At 36.7% G+C, this 20349-nt stretch overlaps 1 protein-coding gene across 1 annotated transcript in view; it reads right to left on the bottom strand.

The window, feature by feature from the left end:
• Window positions 1-12020, bottom strand: part of LOC149840604 (FAD/NAD(P)-binding oxidoreductase family protein) — a 79730-nt gene extending 67710 nt beyond the window's left edge. The window contains exons 1-3 of the mRNA XM_090003223.1: window positions 11886-12020; window positions 11617-11742; window positions 10036-10095 (exon numbers count right to left, since the gene is read on the bottom strand). Coding sequence (XP_089859349.1) covers window positions 10036-10095; window positions 11617-11742; window positions 11886-12020 — 321 coding nt within the window. The remainder of the gene's footprint in view (window positions 1-10035; window positions 10096-11616; window positions 11743-11885) is intronic.
• Between the last annotated feature and the right edge of the window lie 8329 nt (window positions 12021-20349).

The raw sequence follows: 20349 nt of genomic DNA, 5'->3' as shown, positions 1-20349 counted from the left end.
CGCCAAGCAATCAAAGAGTCCCCTAAAAAGACACAAAAACCAGTAGTTGAGACTCGATCATTGGGATTACCTCCCCAATCTGCATCAGTATAAGCAAGAAGATTCAAGGAATAAGAGGAGGATAGAAATAGCCCTTTATTGATGGTATTCTGAATGTAGCGGATGATTCGGAGAACAGCACTCATATGCACAGTTGTAGGAGCATGCTGAAATTGGCTAACTGAGTGAACCGCATGAGTGATATCTGGTCTGGTGATGGTTAAATAGGTAAGAGACCCAATGAGTTGTCTGTAAGGAGTGAGATCTTCCAAAAGAACCCCATCCTCCAACCGCAATTTAGCATTAATAACCTCGGGAGTCTCTACTTTCTTATCATCGGAAATCCCAGACTTAGAACATATATCTGCAGCAAGCTTCATCTGTGACAAAATATATCCTCTAGGAGAATATGCAACCTCAATTCCAAGAAAATATCTGAGAAAACCTAAGTCAGACATATCAAAATTATCTTTTAACATATTTTTAACATTAATAATATTACTTTGATCATTCACAGTGATAATCATATCATCAACATAAAGCAACAAAATTATGATACTAGAACCTGCATGTTTAACAAAAAAAGCAGTGTCAGTATAACAAGAGTGAAATCCTAACTTTATCATGATATCACTGAAACGATCATACCAAGCCTTAGGAGCTTGTTTAAGACCATACAATGCCTTCAAAAGTCGAAGTGTTTGACCTTGCTTAATATTTATTCCGGGTGGCGGATCCATATAAACTTCTTCACTTAAACTTCCATTTAAAAAAGCATTTTTTACGTCAAGTTGATAAATAGGCCATTTTTTGGTTGATGCGACAGCTATTAAGGTTCTGACCATGGTTGCCAGTTGAGGAAGCGGGAGCGGGAAGCGATACGGGAAGCGGGAGCGGGAAGCGAGGCACTTTCAAAATTTTAGGAAGCGGGGAAGCGTGGGACCACTTAGGAGCGATTCGGGAAGTGTCTCGGAAGCGACCTAGGAAGCGACCTAGGAAGCGTCTCGGAAGCGAGGGGGAAGCGAAAAAAATAAAAATAAAAAATACAAAAAAATTGAAAAAAACAGGGGAAGCGAGGGGGAAGCGTGGGGGAAGCGAGGGGGAAGCGTGGGGGAAGCGTGATGGGAAGCGTGCTTCCCATTAAAGGGAAGTGCGTCCCCCATTAAAGGGAAACGCGTCCCCCATTAAAGGGAAACGCGCTTCCCAAAAAAGGGGGACGCTTCCCCCCACGCTTCGGAAGCGCGACGTTTCGCGCTTCCGAAGCGCGCTTCGGGGAAGCGCGCTTCCCCTTTTAGCTAGGCGCTTCCGGTAACTCTGGTTCTGACACTAGTCATTCGAGCTACGGGAGCAAATGTTTCTTCGTAATCAATGCCATATTCTAAGGAGTATCCCTTAGCAACTAATCTAGCTTTATATCGTTCTAAAGAGCCATCGCTTTTAGTTTTAACTTTGAAGACCCAGCGACAACCGATAGGTTTTTTGTGTGAGGGTAGATTAACTATTTCCCAAGTATTGGCCTTTTTTAAAGCATTTAGTTCAACTTGCATTGTTTCAACCCAATGAGGTATAGATTTAGCTTGATTATAGTGGGACGGTTCAAAGTAAGAGTGTAGGGTTATTAAACATGCCCGATAGTTGGGAGTTAATGAATCATAGGATACAAACCTATTTGGGGGTATTGATATTCTAGAAGAATGCCTAACTTCTGGTTCCTCAGTGGATTCAGAAATTTGAGAGTATTTTTCGAGGGCACTAATAGGATTTTCTTGATTTCTTCTTTAGTAAACATTTATATTGGTATCACTATCATGAACATTTATATTTGAATCACTATTATTTGAGGGTGTTATGTCAAGAGGGGATACCTCACGAGTATCGTCTATGTTTTCAAGAAAATCTTCTTGTATGTCATCAATAAGATCATATAAGAATATATAATCAATTTCATTTGTTTCATCTATTTTATCAAAACTGTTTTCTTCTTCTAGAAATGTTACATCTTTTGAAACATATATTTATCATTCTTAAAATCATAACATCTATACCCTTTTTTTATTTTCTCCATATCCTAGAAAAACACATTCAATTGCTTTTGGAGATAACTTATCCCTCTTATGTAATAAGACAAAACATTTGCAACCAAAAATACGAAGACGGTTGAAATCGGGTGAAAATTTAAAGAGTTTTTCATAGGAAGAAGCATTTTTTAAGTTAGAAGAGGGCATTCTATTGATTAGATAGGTTGAGGTTAGAACGGCTTCGGCCCAAAACTTCTTTGGAATATTCCTAGAAACAAGTAAAGTTCTAGCGGTTTCTATAATGTGCCTATGTTTCCTTTCCGCTAGGCCATTTTGTTGGGGAGTCCTAGGACATGACTTTTGATGGCAAATGCCATTTTGGGTTAAATAGTTTTGGAATTCGTGAGATAAGTATTCGCCACCGGAATCGGATCTTAAAATAGATATGTTACTTTGAAATTGATTTTGAACTTTTTTATGAAAAACTTTAAAGAAAGTAAATACTTCTAATTTATGACTAAGGAAATAAATCCAAACATACCGAGTAAAGTCATCAATAAACGTAACATAATATGAATAGCCCCATTTAGACATAACCGGAGAAGGCCCCCAAACATCCGAATGCACCAACTCAAAAGGCCTTGATGAAAGAAAAGTTCTAGTTGGAAATGGAATAGACTTCATTTTTCCAAAAATGCAATCTTTGCAATTAATTTCTTTTTACTTACAAAATTTGTTTCCAAAAAGAAAGAGATACATTTTGGAATAACTTGGATGACCAAGTCTTTTATGCCAAGTTTCCATGTTTTTTTCTTGGACATAAGAACAAAAATAGTTTGTAGGGAGATCAAGATGGTACATATAATAGAGGTCTCCCTTTCTATGGCCTTGCCCAATCCGCTTCCCGAACCGGAGATCCTACACAAAGCAACCATTAGATGAGAAAGATATTTCACATCCATGGTCGGCAATTTGAGAAACCAAAAATAGGTTTAAATTTAGTTTGGGAACAACTCTTACTTTTGGAACACAAAAATTTTGTGAATCTTTGAAAGAGCCAATATTTGAAATTTTTAAAAAAGTTTCATCGGTCGTAGAGACACAAGAGTCCTTTGAATTGGTGCAAACATCAATAAGTGCATTTTCATGAGGGGTCATATAAAAAGAAGCTCCGGAGTCAAGGATCCAACAATACGTACCGGGTGATGATGTTGAAGCAATAGCCGCACCCGACGTGGAGGAAGAAACTTTTAGCATTTGTTGGAGAGTCATAGATATTTGTCCAAGAGTTTCTTTGATGTCATTGTTCTTGCCTTCATCTTCTTTGGTGGTGGTTTCTTCAAGAGAGGCCACTTTAGGCTTGAAGGTTCCAATAAGCTTTAGACAAGCGGGTCTAATGTGACCCGACTCATTGCAATAATGACAAACAATCATTTTTCTTCCTCCATTATAGTTTCCTTGTTTTCCAAAATGAGGAGGCTTATAGGTTCTAACATTGTTACCCGGTTTTGATACGGCAAGGACTTCATCAACACGCTTACTCATGCCAAGCCTTGTCTCCTCTTGAGTAATTTCGGCAATAGCATCCTCAATAGGAGGAAAAATAGATCTATGGAGAAGTGAAGATCTCACTTGCTCAAATTCGGGACGTAGCCCGAAAAGAAATTGAAACAATCGCTCTTGTTCCATTTGTTTTAGACTTAAATCAATATCTTTCATAGAAACCCATTTTGGCTCCAAGAGAGCCAATTCATCCCATAGTGGGTTTAGGGCACTATAATAGTCTTGAATGCTAGAATCACCTTGCTTGGTGGTTCTAATCTTTTCTTGCAAGAAGTAAGCTCTTGCAAGATCCTTTTGGGTATACATACCCTTCATAAAGGACCAAGCCTCATTGGCTCTACAAAATTTAGCTATATTAGCACATACCTTAAGCTCAACATTGTTCATAAACCACGCAAGGATTTTTGCGTGATTGCTTTCCCAATCTTCCACTTTTTTTATGACTTTCAATGGCCTTGAGGCGAGCATCTCCTTCAAGAGCCTTTTCTTGACCTTCTTCTTCCTTCGTGAGCATAAGCTTAGGTTCCGGAACGGTACCCATGACAAAACCCCAAAGCTTTTTTCCTTTGAGATTATTTTTCATTGTCGATGCCCACATCATATAATTCTTTCCATTGAGCTTGAAAGATAGGTCAATCTTTGTCTCCATGATGTTGTCAAGAAGTGAGAAGATATCCACTAAATATGAGATACACGAACCACACCTTTCCTTCAAGAATCGAGTGGCTTTGATACCATGTAATGAGATATTGCGGAAATATAAAAAGTGCATACAAGCACTTACAATAAAGAATAAAAGAGACAATATCACAAGTCCACAAAGGGACAATACAAGCACAAGCCTTTAAGAAGGCAACAATATAAAAAGCCTCTTATTGAGAAGAGAGAAAGCTCTAAAAAATGAAGAATATACAAGGGGTTCACCCCTATTTATACAAAAAGGAGAGGAGCAAAGGGGTGGCCAAAAGGCCTCAAAAGGAGAGCCAAAAGGGGGCTCCCATAGAGTCGTTGGGAGCCCCCAACGGTCACATTTGTGACCGTTGGGGGCTCCAACGACTCTAAGGTTGGAGCCCCTTTAGGTCCTCAAATAAAATAATTTAAAAAATAAAATAAAATAAAATTACATTTATTCAAAAAAGAAAAATAGTTGTTTTCTAAAACAACTATGTGAAATTACAAAAATACCCCTATCGGGTATTGATGTAATATGCAGTATATATATATATATATTAGATGCATTTTAACAGCCGTGTCCCCTTTCGTAAAGCGATTGGCATGTTATCATCAACATGAATGTCATTGCTATCAGGAGCACTTACCTCAGGAGAAGGAGAAGAAGAAGATGGAGACACTGGAGGAGGTGGAGCTTTACGCACATACACCAATGAAGGATTGGTTTCATGCTCCACCTCTAGTTTTGTAGCATTAGCTTTTGAAACATTTGGCTTCAATGGAGAAAATGCAGGTCGTCCATGTTTATCCTAGCAACGATCTTCTAAATGTCCTGATTTTCCACAATAGGTACATTGGAGTTTACCTCTACCTCCCATACCTCTTCCACGACCTCTGCCTCTAACATTCATAGTATTTCCTCGTATATAACTAGATGGTACAACTAAAGCAGATAATTGAGATGCAGTTTGAAATTGTGGAAGAGAGATGACAAGTCTACTCAATCGATTGTATGCATAAGCAAGAGTAGGAACATCAGACCCGGTCAACATTTGGACTTTTGCAACTGAGAACTCTGACGATATGCTTGTGAGGAACCGAGCAACCATAGTCTCTTCTTGATGATCCTTTTGTTTTGAGCAACACAGAGGCCTATGAGCATTCAGTCTTTCAAAGGCAGCCTTAACAGAGGCATAATACTAGGCCAATGATTGATCACCTAGCTGCAAATTATATATTTTCTGTTCAACTTGGAGAATACGACTCACATTAGTCTCTTGAGAGTACGTATCTCGAAGAGTGTCTCACATCTGTTTAGCTGTATTGTAATAAATTAAGCCATCTGCAATATAGATTCAATGCTATTCATGATCCATGACATAACAATGTCATTATCTTCTTACCAAGTATTATATTTTCCTGTTTTATCATTTGGTTCAGATTCCAACAGAATATGTTTTCTACGATGTCCAGACACGAACATCATAAAAGTTCTGGACCACCTTGCATAGTTTGTTTCATTTAATTTCACGAAAGAACCATATGAGAAAGGATTGGCGAAGGCTTTATATTCCCTAATAGCCTGATTCTTATAATCAGATTTTTGAACTTCACCCATAATGAATAACACGAACTAAGAAGCCACAACCAATATCGTTGCTGCAATAGATGTCCTCGTGCACAAAAAAATTTGTCACAGTTCGTAAATGATAAGATCCACAATATACAAATCCACTATGGTGATTTGCCTTCACCACGACACCCAGATCTGTGATCTGAACCAACCAGGACATAAGATAAAAACCATATGCACATCCACGGTACATATGATAAAAAAAACGACGATATAAGCTTTTTAATCTTCACAGCAACCTGAACATACGATCAGATCCAAAAGAATATGTAGATCCACGACTATATAAGAATCCCCTTTTTTTTCGACAACCATAACATACAGAAAAAAAATGACGATATAAGATTTTTAATCTTCACAGCAACCTGAACATACGATCAGATCCAAAAGAATATGCAAATCCACGACGATATAAGAATCCCTTTTTTTTCGACAACCAGAACATAAAAAAATTCTGACCCACAACAAATTTGGTCATCACCCACTTCATAACGTCATTACTGCACCAGTACTTGTATCCACCAGATTTGGTCGACCGAAACCCATATTTCCACCACGACTTTTAGATCTGATTACAGATCTGAGTCATGACTTTTGTCAAACTACAGATCCGTTATCAGATCTGTACCACTCGGTTCCAAAAAAAATATTGACCGGACACACCTTAGATTTGATCCCCTTCACGCGATCTGGTACCCTTCACGCAAGCTTTGGCGCAGACCCCGAAATCACGCTCCAAAGGCCGATGGCTTTGATACCATGTAGAAAGAGAGATAGAGAGAGGGAGAGAGAGACGTCTTAATCATATTTAGGTCTAATCTCCTCTAGTTCAAATAGAAGCCAAAAGAATAAATTTATATATGGGTCCCTCATTATTTAGAAAATACCAAAACAGCCTTAAGTATAAATAAAACTTTAAGAGGTCAACTTATCTTAACAATAATCAATCAACAAATGTTGAAGAAACTAGTGTTAGAAGATCTGAGCGAATACATAAGTCTCCAAATAGATTTGTCTCTTATGAATCATTTTCTCCAAAATATAGAGCTTGTCTTCTAACAATTCATTCATATCATGAACCATTTAACTACAACGAAGCTAAAAACATAAAAGAATGGGTTGAAGCTATGAAAATAGAATTAGATGCATCATTAAAGGCCCATACTTGGGCAATTCAAACTCTTCCCAAGGGAAAGAAGACAATAGGGTGTAGATGGGTTTTTAAAATAAAAACAAAAAGTGACGGGTCCCTAGAAAGATATAAAACAAGATTAATTGTGAAAGATATAAAGCAAGATTAGTTGCAAAAGAATACTCTCAAGAATATGGAATACATTGTGAGAAAACATTTGCCCCAGTAGCTTGCATAACCACAGTTAGGGCTCTAGTTGCAGTAGCATCTATTAGAAAATGACATATATATATCAGTTAGATGTTAAGAATGAATTCTTAAATGAAAATTTAAATGAAGAAATGTATATGGATCCTCCTCCTGGTTTGATTATTGAAAATTGTATGGTTCTTCGTCTTCAAAAAGCTTTATATGGGCTTAAACAAGCCCTTAAAGCATGGTATGACTGGTTTAGTAATATTGTGTTGAATCCTTGATTTAAATCTTATTACACTGACAATGCTCTTTTTATAAGATCTACAGGTACCTTACTTGTCATTCTCCTTTTGTATGTTGATGATATGATCATCACTAGGAATGATCAGAAGAAATTAAAATTATGCTTAAAAAATCTTTTGATATGACTGACCTTGGTTTTTTGAGATATTTTTTAATAATTGAAGTAGCTTACTCTCCAAAAGGGTACATTTTGTCTCAAATCAAGTTGGTAGCTGATATTGTTGCACATTTGAAAATCATTGATACAAAATATGTCGATATTCCTAAAGTAATAAATGCAAAAATGCGAGTTGAAGAGGGTGTTATTAGAATTCCAACTCCTTATAGGCAACTTATTGAATCATTAATGTACCTGTCTATTACCAGGCCAGACATTGCACATATAGTATACACTGCAAGTCAGTTTCAACATGCGCCCACATCGGTTCACATGAGTGCAGTATTAAGAATATTTTGATACATCAAGAAAACTACATCTAAAGGGCTATTCATATCCTCTTCATCATTTTTAAACCTTATTGCTTATATTGATTCTGACTGAGGAGGATATCTCAACAATCGTCACTCAACTACAGGTTTTTGTGTATTTATAGGTGATTCCCTCATTTTTTGGAGATGCAAAAAACAATAGAAAGTGTCTTTATCTTCCATGGAAACTGAGTATAGGGCAATAGCTACAACAACCATCGAGATCGTGTGGAATCATTAATTTCAAATATGAGTGTTGATGTTTCAAAACCTTTAAAACTATATTGTAATAACAAAAGCGTCATATATATATATAGCCAGCAATCACACATTTCATGAGCGGACGAAACATATTGAGATGGATTGTCACTATGTTTGCAAAGAATATTTGAAAGAAATGATTACTTTGTCATATATTTAGTCTGATTTTCAGATTGCGGACTTCTTCACCAAAGCTCTTCCTCTACCAAGATTTGTGTACCTTCTTAGCAAACTTTCGGTCATTTCACCGGAAGTTTGAGGGAGAGTGTTAAAATATTATGTATATATTCCTTGATATACGCATGTTTATAAATATATGTATATCAGGGGTATTATGGTTATTTCATATAATGTATTTTAGTACAGTCCATTAAGGACTGAAAAGACTTTTTCTTTTTCTTTTTCTTTTTGTTTTTGTTTTTTTATTGTTAAATCAATATGACTGTTGGGAGGTATGTCCAACTAGTCGTTGGACTACCTCCCTTTATAAATAGAGTCTCACCTCCTCATGTATCTTTATGTTTTTCTAAAGCATTTGTTGTGCCTTTATACAAATATTTTTTGTATTATGCTCTTGTGAGCTTTACGCTTTTGTGTTCTTGTGGATTTCATATTTCTTGTATCACTTTTATAAGATTGTCGGTCCATTAGAGACCATATTTTTATTTGTGCACTTGTGTAGCCCTTTGTTGGCATTGTATTTGAGCACTCTTGTTTCATTACAGGTTGCACAGAGAACTAGAGAGAGAGAGGGGTGATAAAAAGAAAGGCCTAAATCTTGTGGATTTCAAAATGTTACTTCAAAAAAAATAGAAATTTTTTATTTTTCACAATATGTTTGGAGCCTCAAAATAGCATCTCAAACCAACATTTTAGGTTTCATCCAAGAACCTACCTTTCTTTTGCAGCTTAAGCATCTGAGTTTGACAATAAATCATCACAAAGTCAGTTAAGGTCTTCTTAAAGCAAAAGATCATGTGACCAGAATATTAACACCCAATCATGAAAAAATAAGATGTTAATAAGCCCAAGAATTTTCCAGTATGTTTGTATTCGCTAGGTGTGGACTTTTAAACTTTAAGAATTTTATGTCCCTGCACTATCTACAAAGGAATCATGAACTTTGCTCGTGCACGAAATTGCAGAAGACTAAGCTGTATTTATGAGAAAATAACAAACAAAATCAACAACCGGGAAAGATCTGCACCAATGGGGGGTAACAATGTAGACTGCCATGACTTTGAGGTTTTGCTGGCTTGCTAAAGTTATTCCACTACATATTAGAGGGGAATACAGCAGAACGATGTAACAGGAAATACTCCCATACAGCATTTTACCAATTTGATCAAAAAAAAAAATGGAAAGAATCAATCATTCTCCACATACTGGCCCTCACACATAAATGTGATACCCAAGCATATCATTTACCACATCAAGCCAGATGAGCTTACCACAGCATTTTCATATGGGCCAAGCAGTTATCTCCTGAAACCTGCTGTGCTTAATGGTGATTATCCATATTCATAAACTATCTCTAGATTACTTTATTTTTAGTAATTCAAAACATGATTGTACTTGTTCTAACAAAACAAGATTTACTTATGAAACAACAAAAAATCAGCCATGCGTACATGTAAGTGTGTACTCATTATTATATATATGACTCAAACTTTGTGCAGAAGAGAACAAAGTTTTCTCTATTTTCAAAGCTTATCTTAATAAACAATCTTACTTGGGAGTTAAGCACTCACCATTCTGTCAACATAATGCCCATTAGTCACATTACACCGGCCCCCGCCAGATATTTTCACCTAAAAATGATAAAAAAAAATCAACTCAAGACAGAACCCTTCATGTAAGCAAGAAGTATTAAAACATGACAAGCCGGACACTGAGTAAATATAAAAGAAATATGTGGCTATCTAGACAAGCCTTGTATGTGGAAGCTGGTCTTCTTATGGACCAAATAAAACAGTAAATTGATGTTCAATTTGAAGTGTCATTCAACTGCCTTATTAGACAAAATATATCAGTACATAAATGTTGATACCTACTGAGCCAATTGCAACAACACAGTGATGATCCCAGATACTAACAGTTTCCTTTCCTCTCTAATTTGCCTAGTAGAACAGTCTATAACCATATAATGAAAAAAGTAGGTAATCAAATCAATCCATCAAAGTGATGACAACTCCAAAGTCCAAACTCTACAAGGTTATGCCATTAAGCTGACATGAGGAGTATTCAAGAAAGAAGAGTGGCATTCACACGAGCCCAAAAGAGTCAACTGTTTAAGAATCAACCATATCCTGCTACTAACGACAGGCGCACAAAGAAGAATGGCATTCACAAAACAGTGGTCATCTGTAAGAATTATATTAGGACTCATGGCCAGCCGTGTGGCAGTAACTGCATGAGATAACACTTGACAATGCATGGATAACCAGAATACTAGAACGTTATCATGCACTTTACCCGAAACATCGACACTCTTCACAATATTACAAGTTAATAGAGACAAATTAAAATAAAAAGCGTTCATTGGTCTTTTCTGCTATCCAACTACTGATATCTAGGGCTGGTAAAGGAGCTGAAAAAAACTAACAGAGGGTGTTCAAGCTTGGCTCATTTCTTGTTTCCATCCGAGCCGAGCCGATCTTGAGTACATGAAAAACCCGAGCTAAATGAACCAAGCACGAGCCAGCTCATTTACAACAAAAAAATACATTTTTTCAGAATTAAAAATAATAAAATTTGAACCTAAACCTACTAAGCCAAGCTCAATCCGTCTCATTTACAAAATAAATAATTGTTTCAAACTTGTAAGTAATAGCATTTGAACTCTAAACTTATTGGTTGCAAGCCAAACGCCTAAATCATCTTCACTCTATGATATAAAATATATTTATTATTAACTAGCGAGCTTACATGAGCCGAGCCGAGCCGAATATTGGTTGTTTATGCTCGAGCTTGAAAAGCATATTTCACGAGCGGCTCATCTCCTTTCCCAGCCCTACAGTGATCTCAATTATCACATATACCATTTGATCCACGAAAAGATCACAACAGTACATGTCAAATATCGCAAAAAATGCATTAATTCTCAGCGGGAAAACAACATCCGAAAAATAGAGTATGACAAAGGATGAACGAATCACGTACCCATACAATGCATATCGACACGCAAAAGAACATCGGGAAAAGAAAAGAGTGAATAAGAAAAAGCTCTACCTGAACATACTACACCAAATCATACGATTAAAATGCAGAGGAAACGCACAATCTAACACCTAACAAAAACTCAACAACAACGAAGAAGAGAAGCATTCAACCTTCGAAAGAAGCCTCCCTTTCTCGACGACTACGACTCTCAGATCAGGAGCAACGCTCTTAGCCCTAATTGCACCGAAAATTCCGGCCGCGCCGCCTCCGACAACCACCAACAATTGCTCCAGTTTCTGTGAAAGAAACTCATAAAATCAGCCCTCAATGTCAAATCTAGGGTTATGGCATCTTGCATTCGTCTAAGAATCCTCGTTTCCTCCAGGTTTAGGCCCAAAATGAGAGCGAACAACAAAAATAGAGAGAGAGAGAGAGGCACCGATTGGGCGCTCCGTATGACCAGGGAAGTGAAGTTCGTCCTCCGAGGAGACGATGGAGAGCTAGGGTTTCTGACGATCACAGAGACGTCCAGGGATCGCCGAAAGGAGAAGGCCTCTAACGACGTTGCCGCCATCTCTCTCTCTCTCTCGTTTCTTTCGCGCCCTCCGAAAATTTCGAGGTGAGATTAGGGGTGTAACCGGGTCGGCTCGTATTAAACCCGAGTCTGAATTTGGTCAAAAAGTAAGACCTAAACCCGACCCAATCTAAATCGGGTTTGGGTCAGCTTTAGCTAAAAACTGTGGACTCATATGGGTTAACTGGCTCTGGCATACATCGTGTCGGGTCTTTAGTAGACCCATTTTTATTCGGGTCAGGTTCGGGTTTAGGTATGACTTAGAAAAATAAGTCGACCCATATAGGTTAATGGGTTTCGGGGTTTCAGCTCGGGTTTGGATATGATCGGTATTCTATATTCTAGACCTAAATACCTGATAATAAAAGATATGTAAATTAAATGAATCAATTGTTTATTAAGAATATTATATATTAACAAAATAGAAGCTTAATAATTATTTTAAGTAATGTTAAACTATGAATATAAAAAGAATATATTCATGCCAACCAAACACTTTTAAGTTGAAAAAAAACTAATGATATAACATATTTAAAATGTATCAAGTTCGACAAGTTCTCGAGTATAATTCTGGGATTCACTTCAACGTGACAATCTCTGCCACCAAAGGGTGATAGGAAGTATTATGCAAAAATAAATTAAAGTTTAGAATACTAAAATGCAATATGTATTAATTTTAAGTTTATCAACGTCTTTAAATGTTTAATTGGATATATAATATTTAACAATTAGAAACTTTCAGATGAAGCAGGTTGGGGTTTTATGTATAAAGCGGGTTCCGATACATAATCGTGTCAGTTCGGTTGTAAAATATAGATAACCATTTGGGCCTGAGTACATAATCGGGTTGGGTTTGTTCAAGATGAGGTCTTCATTTATAATCCCCACGACCCATTTTCATTATGAGTATATCCTGGACCCAATCCAACCAATGGCTCCACCAATATCAGTTCGGGTCAGTTTTATTCGGTTTGAAACATCAAGTTGAGTTAGGTATACCCGACCCAATTACACTCCTAGATGGGATCAGGTCAGAGTGAGCTCATAGATCCTTTGAATGCTAGTGATCTCAAGATGAATGGCATCCAAACCTGTACAAATGAGATGCCCATCACTCGATGGGACTCACTCTTTTTTCTCAATGTCCTTTGTGTTTAGAATGGATGACATCTTAATGGTCTAAAATGAATGGTTCACAATTAACCTTACAATTCGTTGATGAACGACATCCAAGGTACAATAGGCGGGCCAGGCCATGCCGCCCATTTAGAGGACAGGCTTGACCAAGCCATTGATGCCGCTGGGCTGGGGCTGGGGCTGGGCCTGGGCCTGGTTATGCCCGACCCGTTGACCAACCGGGCCTGGTCAAGCCACTGGCTGGCCGCCTAACCCATTGTGAAGTCGTACCTCTGACGTGATCCTCTCTCAAATTTTTTTCTATTTTTAACTTTTTAAAGAAAAGACTTTTTATGGTTTGGAAGTGGAACAAACCAATCTGTTTTGTGATCTGATAAACATGGGGTGCAAACGGATCGTGATCCAATGTTGTCAGAATGGGTCTGAATTGGCCATTTCAGATCGAATAAGTCCTTACCCGATTCAGAAAGGGTCGATTCACATGTTATTTCAACCCAGTTTTTTATAATTTTTTAAAGGGGTTAAAAACATTGTTCATTTTTTTTAAATATTATTTTATATTGTTTTAATAACATGTGTTAACTTATGGTAAAATGCCGCCTACTCACAAATGATTCGATTCGATTCTAAGTTTTTTCTCAATAGACTGATTTACCTGGTGAATAACAACATTGGCAGGATCTTCAATCCAAAACAAAATAACGTGGAACCTTACCCTCTTTGATTTGATATTGAGCGACCTAATAAATACAAAATAAGTAACCCAAAAGAGCAAACATGATTGTCATGGGCAAACATGTTTATATATATATATATATATATATATATATATATATATATATATATATATATATATATATATATATATATATATATTGTCTCGGATCGAGCCTTTGGAACGGGGCATGTGCAGTGGGAAGCTCTACCGAGTGAAAAATGCATCCAGTGTAGGAAGTGTGGTGGTAGCATAGCATGTGATAGGCAACGGTATCCGCGTTGGTGCGATGGTGCGACATAAACATAGAGCGTTATTTGGTTAAGTAGTGTAAGTGGATCAGAGGATGTTGTCTTTAAAAATTTGGTTAAGGACTTCTTGACTTAGATGAGTTTCCCACGCGTAGGGTTTGGATGCATGGGGTGGATGTGAGTTAGAGCTATTCTCCCAATAATTACCTTAGGTGATTTCTACCGAGTATGATGACTTGGGGCTAGGTGAAAAAATGCCTAGGAGCCCACGAATGAGTCTGGATGGTTCTCTTCGTTATGACATATAATCATCAACTGGTCTTCGGACTGGGGGTCACAAGACCTTGTCCCTTTTGTGACAAGATTATGCTTGGGCATGCTCATAGAATCGCGATATACTTCATGACACGCGAGGCTAAGACATTCATGCACTTGCTAGTCGGTATGAAACAATTATGCACATAAATGACATGGACCAGATAGAATACACATTTGAAGATGTGCTTGATCAGCTTCTACTAGAGAGTTGTACACAAGGTGGTGTGCATGGCCAATGAAAAGATTTTGCATATGGAAAAGTGTTGGTGTGCAGCCTTTGGTTGTTAGGTTGGACGAACTGGGCAGTGGTTCACAAAATTTTTTATACATGTGACAAATTAGCATCAAAGCAAAAAGATTCATGTAGATCTTATTGTTCGTTGAGTGCGATACTTAAGAGGGTAATGATGGTTTGTTCAATTTATGCAAATTTGCATAGTTGAAGTATAGTTGTTCGAGCGTAGAAGCAAGTTATTAGCAGGGTGGTATGAGTCATCTTATTGATAATAAGCAAAAATATAAGGTTGTTGTTCAATTAACTAAAGAAACATTGATAAGTCAAAGATCCCTACCAGTTATGTGTTAGGCTCGTAGGTGGAGCATGACATTTGTGTTGTGCATGCAGAGAATGCATGTTAGATTCGGCTTGATGTATTTGCACATTTGAGTATGAGAGACTCAATTAAACTTTTGTGTTCTCTTTCGATATTGTGGATTAGCAGAGTGCCCATCTTGAGTAGAATACTTGTTGTTTTGGTCTCTTGAGTTTGACAATTTATCTGTGTATTGTATGTGCAAAAAAAGTTATTGTTTGTTGCTCGTTAGTTTGGTTCTTGCGAGAACGTGTTTACTGACTCCGAATAAGAGTTACAGTGTGCTAACCCTGGATGTGAGTTACAACGTTGGGCCGTCAGTTACAACGTTGGGCCGTGAGTTACCCCTTATATGGACGAGTAACTAGGAAGATACTTTGAAGGACTGCTTTAGAGTGATATGCAAGTAGGCATTCTTCACTTGAAGACTAGTTTGGCTATTGAAAAAGTGCAAGTTGGTGTTTTAAGGGAGTTGGTATCCCTGTGACATGCGTTGGTGATCATTCTTTTCTATGAGGACCACGAAGGACTTGAAATTGCTCTTACTGGGGTCGAAAGATGCCACAACCATGAGCGTAATGATGACAAATTTGTCGTGTGGGCGAGGATGACCCGCTTGTATATGGGACTATATTAGGGTCCCACGAGAGAAGAATGCTCGATGTTGATAGAACGAAAGATTGTTATCTAAGTGATTTGAGACGCGTTGAGGAATGAGACTTGGCATGCTAAAGGTTGTAGCAATGATGGATGAAAAGCCGAACAAGATGAGTACGGTAAAAAAAAAGAATATCAATGGTAAGGTAAAAGAGAATCTGACATGTTAGTAAAGGTTGTGTTCTTACCTGCATTGACATTGTCGAGGACGACAATTGTTTGGGTAGGGGAGAATGTCTCAGACTGAGCTTTCGGAATGGGACATGTGCAATGCAGAGCTCTATTGAGTGAAAAATACATCTAGTGTAGGAACTTGCAATATGTGTTGACTTTATCGATGACGTGCAGTGGTAGTATGGCATGCAATAGGTAATGATATCCTCATTCATTTGATGGTGTGATGGCACAGACGTGGAGCATTGTTTGGTTAAGCAGTACCAGCGGATCAGAGGATGTTGCCTTTAGAGATTTGGTTGAGGACCTCTCAACTTGGATGAGTTTCTCAAGCGTAGTGTTTAGATGCACAAGTGTGTGTGAGTTAGGGCTAATTTTCTCAAGAATCACCTTAGGTGATTTCAACCGAGTATGATAACTCGGGGCTAGGTGAGTGAATGCCCAGAAGCCAACGAATGAGCCTGGGTAGTGCTCTTCGGTATGACATAAAATCATCAACCGATCTTCAGACTGGGGGTCGCAAGGCCTTATCTCTTCTATGACGAGGTTATACTTGGGCATGCCCATGGAGTCGTGATACACTCCATGACATATAAGATTAAGGCATATGTGCGCTTTCTAGTCGGTATGGGACGACTATATCAACGACTATGCACATAAATGTCATGAACCTGATAAAATACACATTTAAAGATGTGTTTGATCAACTTCCACTAGGCAGTTTGTGCACGAGGTGGTGCGCAAAGCCAATGAAATTATTCAACAGATGAAAAAGTGTTGGTGCGTAGCTTTTAGCCATTAGGCCGGCCAGACTAGGCAGTCTAGCACGCGCGTCACGGGTTTGCAAAAAATTCTATGCATGTGACATATACAATATTTATATATAATATATATAATATTTATATTATATTTTATATAATATATAATTATTTAAAAAATACATTTTAATATAATGTATAACCATATTTATATAATATTTTATATAATATATATAATTGTATACAATATATATATATATATATGCATGACTCAGTGTCATGGGCAAACATGGTTGAGTCATGCTAAAACTCGGCTGACTTGGTCGAGTCAGCCCATGACTCAGCTGAGTTATGTACAAAATGAGTTTGTATTGGTTTTTGAATTTGACCCAATAACTGGATCACTTGGACCGAGTCAATTGAGTCAACGAGTTGACCGGTTGAGTTTATTAAAAATCACAAAAAAAACTTAAAACCATAAACTAAATATTTATGTCATTCTAAAAAACCAAATCAAAACCCTAAGTCCTAACAAACATCATTCATAGATAATGATAACTCAAAAAACCCTAATTAAGTATGTCAATTGGAAACCCAAAATAAAAAACTTAAATCCCAATAAAAAAACAGATTTAGTTTTTTTTATATTTACATGGGAAAACTGCCCTGGATCAGAGACCTGCACTCGTTTTGCATGTCATACTTATGATCACTATCATGACAACATAAACCTTCATGGGCTTACCCCTTGACCTCAAGGAGTCGCCACACTTTAGGTTGTGCAAAATATGACACCTGGGAGATTTTAACCTAGACTGTCGACCTAATGTCCTATGCCCCATCCCACTACACCTAACCTCTTTGGGGCAAATTTACGGGTTTCATAACCAAAATCAATTATTCATCAATTGAGTCATGTTTAATTATAACTGAAAAAGAATTAGGACAAAAATACCCTAAAACCCTAATTATAAGTTCATGTTGTTTGCCCAAAGGGGTTTGACTTAGTGGGATGAGACCTAGGCCACTAAGCAGCTAGTCTAAGATCGAATTTCATGGGTGTCACCCTTGCGCAAGCCAAAGTGTGGCGACTCCCTGGGAGGAAAGGGTAAGCCCATAGAGTTTTATACAGATAGGACAACGATCGTAAGTACGACAAGCAAAGCCAATGTAGTTAGGTCTCCGATGCTCAGGGTGGTTTCACCGTGTAAATATAAAAAAAATGTTCATGTCATTTGAAAAAATACAAATCAATACCCTAAATCCTAAAAAAATCATAGATTTATGCTAATTAAAAAATAATACCCCTAATAATCTAACAAAAATTAAGAGTTCATTATTCATGCTTAATGCTAATTGAAAAAAAGACAAAAAAACTATAAAACCTTAATTAAACATTCAATGCTATTAAAAAAACTAATTTAAAAAACTCAACCAATACACTATTCTAATTAAAAACAATAATAAACTCCCTAAAATTAAAACCTTCGATCAAACACTTAAAAAAAAAACTGCAATGAAGAAGAAGACGATGACCCAGCTACTAGAGCTAAGGGTGTAAGACAAAGGGGCTGCTGGACAGAGTCCGGCAAAGTTTATAGAGAGCGAGCGAGAGAGGACCACAAGGCAGGGCTGTGCGCACCACTGCTAGTGCCACTGGATAGGCTGCCTGAGTGTTGGAGTCGTCAATGCTGACAACAGACCACCGTTGGTGCGCACCGTCGGGAAGAGAGAAATTGGCAGACAGATTTAATTCCACTGCATTAAATCAAATTTGGATCCATATTTGGATTGAGGCCTATTGCTTAAGTTTTTAATTTAGATTTGAATCTATCATGATTGAAACTATATTTGACCCGATTAACTTTGCTTTTACTGTAAAACCCGTGTTTTTTCCAACTTTTGTTATTGGATCTAGTACCAAAGTTTCTAATTCAGATTCAACTCTAATACATTGGATCTAATTTGGTAGATGTGGATTATAATTATTGCTTTAATTTTGAATTCAGATTTGGATTTATCATGATTCAGATTCATCTGACCCGATGCATTTGCACTTACACATAAAACGCTTGTTTCTGCCATTTTTTTTATTGGAATCTCGCAATAACACATAAATTCAAATCCAGACTAAACTAAAACATTGCATCTTGATTTAGATATTGGAAACCGGTTTAAATTTTGAATTCAAATTTGGATCTATCATAATTCAAGCCATATCTAACCTGACCCATTTGCACATTTTACATGTAAAACCCTGGTTTCTAACCTGTTCCATAGTTTTTAGTTTCACCAGAAAAACTTGTACCTAGGTAAGTTACTACTCAAAAAACATGTAGACCAGATCTATAATGTCATAAAAAAAGGCAAATCTAACCGTGTAGATGTGTTTAGCAAGGTTTATTTGTTATATTAAAAGGTTTTATCATATCTAATGCATCATAAGATTTTATTTTTGAAAGTGAAAATTAACGACTCACAATTCATGAAAATAAGGATGGATTAAAAATAATATAAAATTTCATGTTCAAGTCAACTTTATCACATGAAAATAATAAATAGAGCATGCTAAACATGATCCAATGGTTAGATTTTGCGTTTGGAACTTAGATGTATAAATCAATTACATATGTATGGTGGCACAATACTATATATATATATATATATATATATATATATATATATATATATATATAGAGAGAGAGAGAGAGAGAGAGAGAGAGAGAGAGAGTAACTAAAATATGTTTACCAACCAAATATGTTTACTGGTATAAACCAAGATTTTTATAGGGCTTTTTATTTTTTTTGAAAATTTTACCATATGGATGTGATCTAGGCGCTTGGTTTTATAGAAACAGACTCTTTGATAATCCAATTACAAAGGATCTTTTAAGGGTTGAAAATCAATGGCTAAGAATTTTCATAAATTTTCAAGTGTAAACAATTACATTTCTTGATCCGATTATAATGATCCAACAGTCAAATCCTAGCAAATGGAACACGCTGAATGCATCTTGAGGATTAGATTTGCAAAAAAACCTATGAAAATCTTGATTCATACCAACAAACATATTTGGTTGATAAACATATTTTAATTTCTATATATATATATATATACCCCTAGTTGAAACTAATCATAGGGGGAGGTTGTTTTGACCAAATCTGACATTATGAATTTGATAAGCATGGTTAAAATAGTAGAAATCAACTCTTGGATCATAGTTTTTTAAACACAAAAACATGATTTTATGAGGTTTGCATATTTAGAACATTATAAGCTATTGATTTTTCAACCCTTACAAACTCAGACATATATATCAGAAAAACATGATCCAAAGGTCAGTTACAACTAAACCTAATATGTAGATCACACACCTAGAGGGTCAGATGTGCAAAAAAAAAAATGAAAATAAAAATAAAAATATTATATTTTTTCATCAGGGGATTCCTTACCCACGAGGGTATCAAACATTAGCGTGTGTATATATATATATATATATATATATATATATATATATATATATATATATATATATAGAGAGAGAGAGAGAGAGAGAGAGAGAGAGAGCAACACAATATAGATTTTTCTTTGAAATATATATTCAAATGTGCCACAGAAGAAGTGGCAACAAGAACACCAATATCTGATTAAGATAAAACACTACTTTAAGCTATAACTGTCACCAACCAATGAGCAGCAGCACCTTAAGCCAGATGATTGCACTG

Source organism: Nuphar pumila, chromosome 4 (assembly GCF_984573655.1).
Source record: "Nuphar pumila chromosome 4, dmNupPumi1.hap1.1, whole genome shotgun sequence".
Taxonomy (NCBI): domain Eukaryota; kingdom Viridiplantae; phylum Streptophyta; class Magnoliopsida; order Nymphaeales; family Nymphaeaceae; genus Nuphar; species Nuphar pumila.
This window is presented reverse-complemented; position numbering and strand designations above follow the sequence as displayed.